The sequence below is a fragment of the Triticum urartu genome, chromosome 1, assembly GCF_003073215.2.
Source record: "Triticum urartu cultivar G1812 chromosome 1, Tu2.1, whole genome shotgun sequence".
Classification (NCBI taxonomy): Eukaryota; Viridiplantae; Streptophyta; class Magnoliopsida; order Poales; family Poaceae; genus Triticum; species Triticum urartu.
The window spans coordinates 506,147,253-506,160,161 of record NC_053022.1 but is presented as its reverse complement, the minus strand read 5'-3'; the positions used below and the strand labels follow the sequence as shown (position 1 = coordinate 506,160,161).

At 48.0% G+C, this 12,909-nt stretch overlaps 1 protein-coding gene across 2 annotated transcripts; it reads right to left on the bottom strand.

The window, feature by feature from the left end:
* Positions 1 to 2,401: 2,401 nt before the first annotated feature.
* LOC125523257 (receptor-like serine/threonine-protein kinase SD1-8) lies at positions 2,402 to 9,426 on the bottom strand. Of its 2 annotated transcripts, none has more exons than XM_048688313.1 (8): positions 8,034 to 9,426; positions 4,550 to 4,684; positions 4,234 to 4,409; positions 3,858 to 4,068; positions 3,532 to 3,769; positions 3,291 to 3,441; positions 2,870 to 3,195; positions 2,402 to 2,773 (listed from the first exon to the last, which is right to left on the bottom strand). In XM_048688313.1, exons 1-8 carry the CDS (start codon positions 9,337 to 9,339, stop codon positions 2,749 to 2,751), a joined length of 2,568 nt encoding a protein of 855 aa, XP_048544270.1. In that variant the 5' UTR covers positions 9,340 to 9,426; the 3' UTR covers positions 2,402 to 2,748. The 2 variants fall into 2 exon arrangements, with proteins under 2 accessions (XP_048544270.1, XP_048544265.1); XM_048688308.1 differs by having other exon boundaries at positions 4,234 to 4,412; positions 8,034 to 9,425.
* Positions 9,427 to 12,909: the final 3,483 nt, after the last annotated feature.

Genomic DNA, 12,909 nt, shown 5'->3' with positions numbered 1-12,909 from the left:
GTGTTTCCAAAAGATTTAATTGTAATTCTTAGTTGTAGGAGTTACTTTGTATTGTCTTGAATCTTAGATCCAAATCAGTGTACTTGTAATTGTTATGAGTATGAACAAAATTACAGGTGATTCTCAAAAAACATATAATAATGATGCCATCTCATTTTAGCATCACATAGAAAATGCCATCTCTTAAATAAAAATGTCATATCTTAATAATTAAAAAAATCATCTCTTAGTAATTAAAAAATCACATCTTTTAGTAAAAAATTACATCTCTTAATATAAAAAATGCATCTCTTAATATAAAAATGTCATCCCTTAATTTAAAAATGACATCTCTTATATAAAATGCCATCTCTTAATATAACAAATTCCATCTCTTAATAAATGAAAAATGAAATCTCTTAATAAATAGAAAATGCCATGTACAAAAAAGAAACAATAAAGGGGGAAAATGTTTAAAGTGCCATGTGACATAGTTCAATTATAACCTACCATTTTAAATGTTTCTACAAAAAATGGCATATGGTGAGAAAAGGCCCAGTTAAAGTGTTTTTATTTTGTTTAAAATTGCCACCTTAAAACATTTTATAAAAAAAGCGAGTGATCTACATATATTTTTTCATGCAAAAACTTTAAAAAATGTCATCATCCACATAAAAAACGCGATCCTCTCAAACATTAAAAAAGAAAAGCCCAGCTTAAGCACCACGCGAAAAAAAGGCCTTTAAGCATCACACAAAAAAATGCCATCTCCTAATAATAAAAATGACATCTCCATATTTTTGGATGGGCGGCTCAAGGCGCTTTCAAAAACTATTATTTGTAATGTTCATGCAGGTGAAAGAGTGACAACACCGTTGCTTCAGTCCAATTGCAGCCTCTTATCGAAGTTTTTGGAGTATTTCTTCGAGCAAATATTGATACCGCGAAGGTGTTTCCAAAAAATTTCATTTCAATTCTTAGTCATAGGAGTTACTTTGTAGTTTCTTGGATCTAATGTCCAAATCAGTGTACCTGTAATTGTTATGAGTATGAACAAAGTTACAGGTGATTCTCAAAAAGCATATAATAATGATGTCATCTCTTTAAAGAGATGGCATTTAAGCATCACACAAAAAATGCCATCTCTTAAATAATAAAGATCCCATCTCTTAAACAAAAATGCCATATCTTAATAATTAAAAAAATTCATCTCTTAGTAATAAAAAATATCACATCTCTTAATTAAAAAATACCATCTCTTAATATAAAAAATGCCACCCCTTAATTTAAAAATGCCATCTCTTAATATAAAAAATTCCATCTCTTAATAAATGAAAAATGCCATCTCTTAATAAATACTCCCTCCGTTCCTTTATAAGGTGTATTTGGTTTTTGATAAAACTCCACAACGTAAGATGCATTTCTTCGAAATCCTTGTAATTCCCCTTTTAGCCCTTCATAAAAAGGAAATTATCTCTCTCCCGATTGCGTGTATCTCTACTTGTAGTAAAAGAAGGAAAGTATATCTCTTTCGATTGCATGTATCTCTTACTTTCCTAGACTCACTGATTTACTTGCCACTAACCAACAAATTTGCCAAGGGTAATTTCATCTTAATATCTCTATAATTATGTGCATTGGTCACAGTACCAAAAATAATACACCTTATATAAAGGAACAGAGGGAGTAGAAAATGCCATGTACAAAAACGAAACAATAAAAGGGGGGAATGTTTAAAGTGCCATGTGACATAGTTCAATTATAAACTACCATTTTAAATGTTTCTACAGAATGCCATCTAGTGAGAAAGGGGGAGCTCGAGACTTGATCCAAGGTCTCCTAGGTGCGACGGCGCCTCGCTAGCCACTGCTGGCATTTATCATATAGTGACCTACTTTAAAAATCTGGCGTGGCTCAAATCCCGCACCAAGATACATGCAATCGAATCCAACGGGAGAGAAGGCGTTCGCTTGCAACTGCCTTATATCTGACGTTCCCGAGTTAAGATTTCCCTTGTTAACAATTACGTGGAAGGGTTGATTATCCCAAACATTTGAATGTGTTCCTTATCAATAGGTTTTGGAGACATGAGCAAACATTTTTGCATTTCTTTTTCTGCTGATCCGAGTATTTGGAGTCCTTACATATCTTATCTTACCTTTGTAGTTGTTCTAAATAATGGGTGCATTACAAAGTTAGGGAACTTCTTTGAGTCATCATATTTTTCGGTTTATACGTTCCAGAGTAGAAGAGTTTGGGGAGGAAACATTTCCCGCTATGTAACGTCGCCCATTTTATCAAATCGATGTCTGTCAGGTATGATCATATAGTGACATGATGCTCACATCAATTCAATAAAGCCAACAAAAAGTAATTATCAACACGAGTAGAAGAAAAGCATCTAGAATTTAGAATACCAACATTGGAAGGAAAGCACCTATCACATCTTTTTTGTTTTTAGAGTCAAATGACATCTTTTCATGTTACGCCCTTAGTACAAAAAAAAGGAGCATCTCATGGGACCCGCGGAGCATACATGTTCCCGAAGGCCCGGGCCGTGCGCCACGGCCTTCCGTGCTCTGGCCCAAAGTAAAGCGGGAATCTCCTCCGTCGCAAAAGAAAAAGGTGGCGCGCCATCGTGCGGCACGCATATTCCTCCCGCCGGCGCCGGTTTCGGAACCCGCGGCCGCCGCCGTGTTCTCTGCGCCCCTCCCATGGCCGGCGGCGACGGCGCCGGCGGCAAGGTCTCACGAACAACTTCAACGCTCATCACCCATCCATTGATTTCTTTTCGCTGTACAATTGCACAAATACACATCTCAACTTTCACCAAAAAAATATATATTCAGTGCTAGGCTACGCAAATCACCAAAACCATGACGGTCTCTACCGGCCCTCGATCATGGTGATGGTCATGCTGTCCACGAAGCTGCAGTCGGCCCTGCTCGACGACGTGTCCTCCGTGCCCGTCGCCGTCGCCGTCGCCGCGGCCCGCCTCGCGGCGAAGCCGGGCTGCTTGGGGGTCGCCAGCGACGCGGCGTCGGCGGCGGCCAGCATCGTGAGCGCCTGCGACATGAGCGGCCGGTCGTCCGGGTTCTCCTGCACGCACAGCAGCCCCACCTTGAGGCACTTGACCACCTCCTCGGACTCGAACGTCCCCTTCAGGGTCTCGTCCACCAGCTCCAGGCTCTTCCCCTCGCTCAGCAGGCTCCACGCCTGCCAACAAGAATTCAGAGATTCAGAAATTTTTCTAAAATTCAGAGATTCAGAGATAGTGGTGAGATATTGACGAGCTACATGTTCAGGCTTACATGTGCTAGAAGGTTTAGGTGGCTGGAGTAGCTGTAGACGCCCCTGTTTCTGATGCCAGTGATGATCTCCAGCACAATGACGCCGAAGCTGAACACGTCTGATTTCACCGAGAAAACCCCGTCCATCGCGTACTCCGGAGCCATGTAGCCACTGCAACAGGGAACCAGCCATGTAAGGATCATCCATTTGTTGCCATGTAGCCACTGCAACAAATTAATTGAATTGCTTGTTGAAACTTACTACGTGCCGACAACTCGAAGCGTATTGATCTCCGAGTCATCGCCGCCGAATATCCTCGCCATGCCGAAGTCTGAAATCTTAGGGGTCATGTCCTTATCCAGGAGAATGTTGCTTGTCTTGAGGTCTCTGTGGACGATCCTGTATCTTGAGTCCTGGTGAAGATACAGTAAACCTCGGGCGATCCCCTCGATTATGCGATACCGGGTTTGCCAATCAAGAAGCATGCTCTTGGATTTGTCTGATAATAATAACACAGGTAAATTAGTATCTGTTCTTTGGAGGACAGGGAACTTTGATGCTCACAGAGGTTAAGTAAGTGCATATACCAAACAGGAAGAAGTCCAGGCTCTTGTTTGCCATGTACTCATATATGAGTATCTTTTCTTGTCCACAGATGCAACAGCCGATCAGTCGAACAAGATTCCGATGCTGGAGTTTCGCTATCAGCATAACCTCATTCTTGAACTCATCAGGACCCTGCGTCGATGCTTGCGAAAGTGTTTTAACGGCTATTTCTTGTCCATCCTCAAGCATACCCTGTAGTTTCGAACAAAGTATTTTCAATCCGACGCGTGAGAATGTTCTATACTACCATGGAAAACTAGAATGTCATCTTATTGTTATACTTCTTTGCAAGATCTAAAGTGCCGATTTCCCGATGCTTCAAAACTACTAATGAATTGTGTTTGAAAACTTCAGTACCTTGTATACTGGCCCATAACCACCTTCACCGAGCTTGTTGTCAGTTGAGAAGCCTTGTGTGGCTTCTGCTATTGTCTCCAGATCATATATTGGCAGATCCAGATCAGCCCCATGACTGGTTCCTTCACTCGTTAGTGTTCTGCTGTGCAAAACACCACTCCATTTACTTGGTGCTCCTACTGAAACATCATATGTAGAAATGACAACAGCAAATAAGAGCTCAGTTTTTCTTCCAGAAGTTCTTTATGTTTCGACTAAAGAGAGGCAATGTTCTTCTTATCTGCAAGTTAGAACCACATAGATCATTTGGAATTACCTGATTGTCTTGCTCTTGCCCTCTTTCTTCTCCACCAGAAGAACCCTGCAAGCGCTATAATAGCTGCCAGTACACAGATGCTCACAGCCACTGTAATTATAACGTGCGCCTTCTTATCGGACTTGCTAGGTGCATCTGTGCAAGAAAATCGCGATTTAGTTTGATCATGGACATGGCTGTATCTTATCTACAACATTATATTTGTGTCTCCGTAAAGCTTAGATGTCAATGTACACAATACAGTAGTAAGCACTCATATATTAGTATGATGATGAACATGGTAAGCATTTGGAGATCTGCTGAGAACATTGCGAACAGAACATATTTGCGACCTTGTGTTGATATATTCGCATGTGAATATCGGCACACAGACATAGGTTGAACACTTGAATGCATCTAGTGAACTCTGCCATTGGTTCACTTTTCTGAATTTTTTTCCTAATTGTGTGATCTTCTGTACTGTAGTATTATGTAATACACATGTTTTTGTATTTGATATCGACGATTCCCAAGATAATAGCTATTATTCTTTTAAGTTACCTATTATTTGAAGTTAGCCGCCATGGTGAAATTGGTAGACACGCTGCTCTTAGGAAGCAGTGCTCAAGCATCTCGGTTCGAAGACATTGGTTGCGTAGTATTTTGCACATAGAGTACACTAGCTAGCTAGTTCATTTAAAACATTCTGAATGCGTTATGTAGCCCTTGCTTGCAGATCACTGGATCCCGTATGTCAAATGCTGGTAGGTGGGCAAGCCCTACCAGGTTTTTAAGCCTCTCGGGTCCGGGGTCCTGTTCGGTGGGACTCCGAACACAACATAAAGCAAGGGGCTCCATGGCTAGCAATGCTGCATGTGCAAAGTAACTAGCGAAGTAAAGGCCGGTCTGTTGATCCAACATTTGTCCTTGTTGTCCAACAGAAATACTTGACGAAGAGGATGGTCCAGTCACAGCTTGCAAGCATTGCAGCTGAGTCCAGGTATGTTACTGTAATTCTTTTTCTGGGGGTGTCTTGATCGTTACCTAACAGGATATGATACTGCTGCTACAAAACAGTGACAACACCCTTGCCGGTGTGTAGGCCCTTAATAAGATCCACTAAAAAATAACAGTAAATTGCTAGGTGTTTTCCCCCCTCTGTCGGTGTAAACATGCAGTGTATACGCAATTTTGCCAACTGTTTGGGTCCTTGGCAACTGAATCTAATGTCAGACAGACAGACAGACAGAGTGGCATGGCCTCCTTCCTCCCTTACTTTCGGTGATGCATCATCATTCATCGGGCATACACACCTACCTTATGCCTCACACGCGTCAACCACACGTGGAAAACGCACCCCCCACACCTACCATATTAAGAAAAAAAATGCGTGGACTGGGACACTGGTCGGGCGTCATCATCCGTCGCGACGTCCTGCGATTCCTCACGGCATCTGGACTAGACATAGACAGGCAGCATCACCAAATACATACTCGGCCCAACGGAGACACCTAAATTTGGCCTGGATGCTCCTCGCTTCACCGGTGACCTGCACCGTTGCGACACGAAATCGCTTCTTCCTCAAGGAACGGACCGCCGTACGTGCCCGTCGCTCATTGGCAGGAGCGCCGGGAGGTCAGACTGGGACTGCGACCCTGCCTGGCTGCCTCCACTAGCAGAGCAGGGCCGACGCTGAAAAAAGCGAGGCCGACGTGCGGAACTGCTGCTAATCTGTCAGGTCAATTTCACTGGTCTCCCTCCCATGTGGCTATGTTTTTCAGGTGTGCACTGTGTGGTGGTGCAGGGAGGAGCGCATGCATGATTGCGCTGCCGCCACCCAAGCCGTCTTCCTCTTCCCTGGAGCTAGCCGGAGGTCTCCGGCTGCTTGCTTGGGGTGGACTCGACTCAACTGCTGCATTGGCAAACCGTGTTTCGCTCGCCATACTCCCGTTGGAGCGGACCGTCGGGTCTACATCAGGGAGATGATCTGAAAGCCACAGCGCCAGGACACCACTGTACTTTGTACGCGTTCCGGGCCTAATCGCATTCAGGTGGCCGAGCTTAAAATTTATCCACATGTATAGGGTGGAAGATGGAGATTCTCTTCTCATCAACTGTACGTCTGTACCCCTTGCAAAACGGGAGCCGCCTAGCTCACACAGTACAGATGTACCTCATTTGTCGCTTCTGAATGAAGATCCATGGGATCGACATGGGGTATCCATCAGGGTGGGCATCATCATCAAAGCTGTTCTAGAATCATGTTTGTGGTGTTCGATTGTTCATTTTTCTAATAAGTGGTGATTACTGATTACACTACCGGTTGCTGCTGTCAGCTTGCGCTCTCTCTGTAAAGCGCACTCTTGCTGATCGCGCAGAACAAATGCTCATTATCGCGGTCCAGCTCAGGTGCACGCTTCCTGCCGCCTTGCCGGACTGTTAACAAACCCAATCAAAGGAAGATACATTGACAAGAGCCAATAAAGAGATCAAGAAAAAGGTTCTAGGGTATATCAACATCAACTTTCCCCCAATTTCAAAAAATAGCATAATCTTTCCTCCAATTTCAAAAAAACATCAACTTTCCTCCCCTAAATAAAGCTTTAGAAGCCACAACAATTTTATTCTTTTGACGGGAAGGCTTACTTTATTAATCAAATGATAGTTACATCGCCCGCTAACAGTATGGTGTCTTCAAGCTTACGTTTCCTCGAACCGAGCAAGGATTTATATTAGCCCATGCCCTCAACGCCTCAACATACTTCGTTTCTAAATACTTGTCTTTCTAGGCATTTCAACAAGTGACTACATACGAAGCAAAATGAGTGAATCTACACTTTAAAATATGTTACATACATCCGTATGTAGTAGTCATTTGAAATGTCTAGAAAGACAAATATTTAGGAACGGAGGGAGTATATGTAATGGTTGCTTTGTTTGCAGATTTCTCAGGATTTGATGATCACAACCTCTCATCTAACCGAGTGGTAGTACTCAAAGTTCATTCATAATAAGAGGACAGTTGCACCGCATTATGGTATGACTATGCTCGAGAATAAGTTTGACCATGCCCAAAGTTAACAATTCGTTGAATTACTTTCCTAATTGCTCCTAAAAAGTGGCTTTCACTCGAAACAGAACAGTGCAGCAAGGCCCCTCACTGACTAAACAGCTGTGCAAGATCTAGTTCTAACATTTTTGATTTTCCCACTAGCTGGTGCTCGATCGGGACAAACTAAAGCCGGCACTCTGCACATGCCAAAAGCTAAATGCCTAAGTTAATAATTAACCCAAAACAAAAAGTTTCAGATGCCAGCCCAAAGTTGCCTCCAATCTAATTAATCTATCTGTGCTTGGACCAAAGGATAGGATGGAACAAATTTTCACCTACCAAGAACCATCATGGGTAATCACATGCCACATTCCATTCGAATTTATAACAGTAGAAAATTGTAGGAAAAAAAACGAGTGCAAACGGAACGGAGACACGTAGGCCGGCACGTACCGAGGTCGGCGGCGGCGAGGCGCACGTAGAGGTCCTGGCCGAAGTTGGGGAACACGCGGAGGTCCTCCAGCGCGCCGCCCCACATCACGCACCCGCGGTGCCCCGGCGCGCCGCTCAGGTTCGCGTTGGCGTACGCCGTGCAGGAGCAGTTCCGCTGGCACCGCTGCGCGCACTCGGCGAGCCCCGCGCGGTAGTCCACCACGGCGGCCGTCGTGTCCGGCACCTTGGCGTGCGCCATCAGCGCGAACCCGTCCGTGCCGTTGCCGCAGTCGAGCGGCGTCGCGCGCGCGCACCCGCCCCGGTTGTCCCGCAGCGCCCACGCCTCCGGCGACCGCGGCGCGAACCCGCGCAGGCACTCGCACACCGGCAGGCTGTTGGGGTCGCACACCCCGTTCGGCCCGCACTGGTTCACGGCGTCGCACTGGTCCTTGGGCGCGTACCAGTACATGTTCCACGCGCCGGCCGCCCACACCCACGTCCACCGCTGCAGCAGCCCGCCGGCGGCGCCCGTGCTGTTCAGCGCTAGCCGGGAGACGATGCTCGAGTTGGCCACCTGGAAGCTGTAGCTCACCTCCTTGGCGCTGTTGACGAAGCTGAAGTTGAAGCCCATGTAGGTGGCCGTGTCCGGGACGCCGGTGAACTGGAGCCCGTCCCAGGGCCCCGACCGCCACACCTTCTCCGCCCCGTTCCAGATGAACACCTCCGGGTCGCCGGTGGTGTCCATCACCGCCACCACCGGCCCCGGGGACGGGTCGGAGGGGCTCGTCCACGCCGTCAGCGTCATGTTGGCGCCGGTGCGGAAGTCCATCCCCACCCGCATCCCCGGAATCAGGGTGTCGGTGGGGTGGTCGAACCCCTGCCACGCCACGGCGCCGCTCGCGTCGGAGACCACGAGGTTCCCGATGTCCAGCAGCCGCGCCGTGCACCTCCCGGCGCCCGCGCCCGGCGCCGGGGGGGCCGACCAGACGACGGTGGAGCTGGCGTCGGCGACGGAGAGCGTGCCGTCGGCGGAGACGGACAGGGTCGCGCGCGCGTTGCGCTCCACGGGGCCCGGGACGGGGTCGGCGCGGTTGGCGACCCAGACGACGGTGCGGACGGGGACCTTGGCGTACCACAGCCCGATGTAGGTGTTGTTGGAGCCCGGCGGCGTGAAGAAGCCGAGCACGTAGCTGCCGGCGCCGGGCGAGACCAGCGTGTCGTTGCCCCTGAGCGGCTGGCCTGGCGAGATGGTGTCCCGGGCGTGGGAAGCCGACGAGAGCAGCAGCAGCAGCAGCAGCTGGAAGAGGCGTAGCTGGTGGCTTGCCATCGCCGCGGCAAGGGGTGGCCGCTTGTGTACAACTACTGGGAGTAGCTATTTTAAGCTCGGCAAGGATGACGGGCGCATCTTTCTGGTTTGTTATACGGAGTTTTCAGCAAAGCCGGCGTTAAAGTTCGGCAAGTGCTTCTTCGATTCTAAAAAAAGTGTCGTCGAATTTTCTAAGTTATTTTAAGGCCAGCGCGCTCGGCGCCGGTCGACCGGCCAAAATTTCGACAGGCCCTCTCCCGACCGTTCGATCTATGTCTTATTGGCCACATGATTAGATCCTTCCCTCAGGGCCGTCTTCCTTCTACAATTGTCTTCCTCCTGTAAATATAGCCACGTACCTTCCGCACCGCGACGCCGCCTCCTTCACAGCGACCCTACCCCTCGCAGCCGGTCTCATCGCTAGTTGTGGCACCACTGCCGCCACTCTTCATCGCCTACGAGACACCTTGACGCATCCCCCGTAACAGCACGCCTTGCCTCGTTTGGCGGTCATGTCGAACGTCGTTGCAACCGTCATACCTCCAACGCCACCCCCGCCGACGACCCTCGCCGCACGGGTAGCAAAAAGAACTCATCAGTAGTAGCTTTTGTGGTTGCCGGTTGCAACAAATCAGGATTTCAGCCCGTCGCCACCTCCAAAACACTCCAACCATTGCAGCAAAAGCAGTTGCTGGTTCCAGCTCTGCTTTCAGTCCGTTCCAGCAAACTCATTTGTTGGTTCCACTTCCACCTCCGCTCTTGGTTTGTAAAAACCACCAGGGGAGATACGACAAGGCCGAATGGGCCATGGCCCGCCCAACATTTTGAAATTTGTGCACTTTGTTTTACTCCTAGGCCTTGGAACACCGTTCGATAGGTTGTTTCCTTGTTTTTAGCCCGTCCAGCAATGGGCTTGAAGCTCCGCCACTGGCAAAAACCACATCTACTGCTTCCAACTCCGACTTCAAACGGTCCCAACATCTGTGACACACGGTTGTACTAGTGGTATCTGATCAATCAGAGCCAATGGCGGGAGGTGGACAAAGGAGTTTGCAGTCATGGACAATGAGATGCCGGTGGTGTTTGGAAGAGCTCACAGCGATGCCATGAGCTTGCTCGGGTGGAGTTGGGAAGAAAGAGAAGAGAGAATATATCATTGCTGAGGTGGAGAAAACAAGTGGAGTAGGAGCCCGTGCGGCTGGATAAGGTAGATGGCCTGAGCGCTACATGGCCCCGACCAGCTGAAATTGTAGCCGGTCGGCTGTAGAGAATCATTTCAACAGAAAAAATATGTCGACCGGCATTAGGCCATCTCCAACGACATCATTCACCATTCTTCTGCTTGTCCAGACTAGACTCTCCAAACTAGAAAAAGTCTCCAATGCAAATATGGTGGACATGTAAAAGGAAGAGGACAAAGATTATACTTGTAAAATAATAGCTTACAAGTTCTATCATAGGTATTGGAGGCTGCATACCCAGCCGTCTCCTGTTGGAAATATGCCCTAGAGGCAATAATAAAATGGTTATTATTGTATTTCCTTGTTCATGATAATTGTCTATTGTTCATGCTATAATTGTATTGATAGGAAACTCAGATACATGTGTGGATACATAGACAACACCATGTCCCTAGTAAGCCTCTAGTTGACTAGCTCGTTGATCAATAGATGGTTACGGTTTCCTAACCATGGACATTAGATGTCATTGATAACGGGATCACATCATTAGGAGAATGATGTGATGGACAAGACCCAATCCTAAGCCTAGCACAAGATCGTATAGTTCGTCTGCTAAAGCTTTTCTAATGTCAAGTATCGTTTCCTTAGACCATGAGATTGTGCAACTCCCGGATACCGTAGGAATGCTTTGGGTGTACCAAACGCCACAACGTAACTGGGTGGCTATAAAGGTGCACTACGGGTATCTCCGAAAGTGTCTGTTGGGTTGGCACGAATCGAGACTGGGATTTGTCACTCCGTGTAAACGGAGAGGTATCTCTGGGTCCACTCGGTAGGACATCATCATAATGTGCACAACGTGACCAAGGAGTTGATCACGGGATGATGTGTTACGGAACAAGTAAAGAGACTTTCCGGTAATGAGATTGAACAAGGTATCGGGATACCGACGATCGAATCTCGTGCAAGTACTATACCGGTAGACAAAGGGAATTGTATACGAGATTGACTGAATCCTTGACATCGTGGTTCATCCGATGAGATCATCGTGGAACATGTGGGAGCCAACATGGGTATCCAGATCCCGCTGTTGCTTATTGACCAGAGAGATGTCTCGGTCATGTCTGCATTATTCCCGAGCCCGTAGGGTCTACACACTTAAGGTTCAATGACGCTAGGGTTATAGGGAAAGTATGTACGTGGTTACGGAATGTTGTTCGGAGTCCCGGATGAGATCTTGGACGTCACGAGGAGTTCCGAAATGGTCCGGAGGTAAATATTTATATATGGGAAGTGCCGTTTTGGTCACAGAAAAAGTTTTGGGTGCTATCGGTAACGTACCGGGACCACCGGGAGGGTCCCGGGGGTCCACCAGGTGGGGCCACCAGCCCCAGAAGGCTGCGTGGGCCAAGTATGGGAGGGGACCAGCCCCAGGTGGGCTGGTGCGCCCCCCCCACCCAGGCCCAAGGCGCGTGGAGAGTGGGAAGGGGGCAAACCCTAGGTCCAGATGGGCCTTAAGGCCCACCCTAGGGCGCCCCCCTCTCTTTCCCCCTTGGCCGCACCCTAGATGGGTTTTGGGGGCTGCCGCCACCCCTAGGGATGGAACCCTAGATGGGGGCGCAGCCCCTCCCCTCCCCCTCTATATACTTGAGGTATTGGGGGCTGCCAAACACATGATTTGATCTTCCTCTTGGCGCAGCCCTACCTCTCTCCCTCCTCGTCTCTCGTAGTGCTTGGCGAAGCCCTGCTGGAGTCCCGCGCTCCTCCATCATCACCACGCCGTCGTGCTGCTGCTGGACGGAGTCTTCCTCAATCTCTCCCTCTCTCCTTGCTGGATCAAGGCGCGTGAGACGTCACCGGGCTGTACATGTGTTGAACGCGGAGGCGCCGTTGTTCGGCGCTTAGATCAAAATCGACCGCGATCTGAATCGCTGCGTGTATGACTCCACCAATCGCGTTATTGTAACGCTTCCCCTTAGCGATCTTCAAGGGTATGAAGATGCACTCCCCTTCCCCTCGTTGCTAGATTACTCCATAGATTGATCTTGGTGATGCGTAGAAAATTTTAAATTTGTACTACGATCCCCAACAGTGGCATCGTGAGCTAGGTCTATGCGTATATTCTATGCACGAGTAGAACACAAAGTAGTTGTGGGTGATGATTTGTTCAATTTGCTTGCCGTTACTAGTCTTATCTTGATTCGGCGGCATTGTGGGATGAAGCGGCCCGGACCGACCTTACACGTACACTTACGTGAGACTGGTTCCACCGACTGACATGCACTTGATGCATAAGGTGGCTGGCGGGTGTCTGTCTCTCCCACTTTAGTCGGATCGGATTCGATGAAAAGGGTCCTTATGAAGGGTAAATAGCAATTGGCATATCACCGTTGTGGTTTTGCGTAGGTAA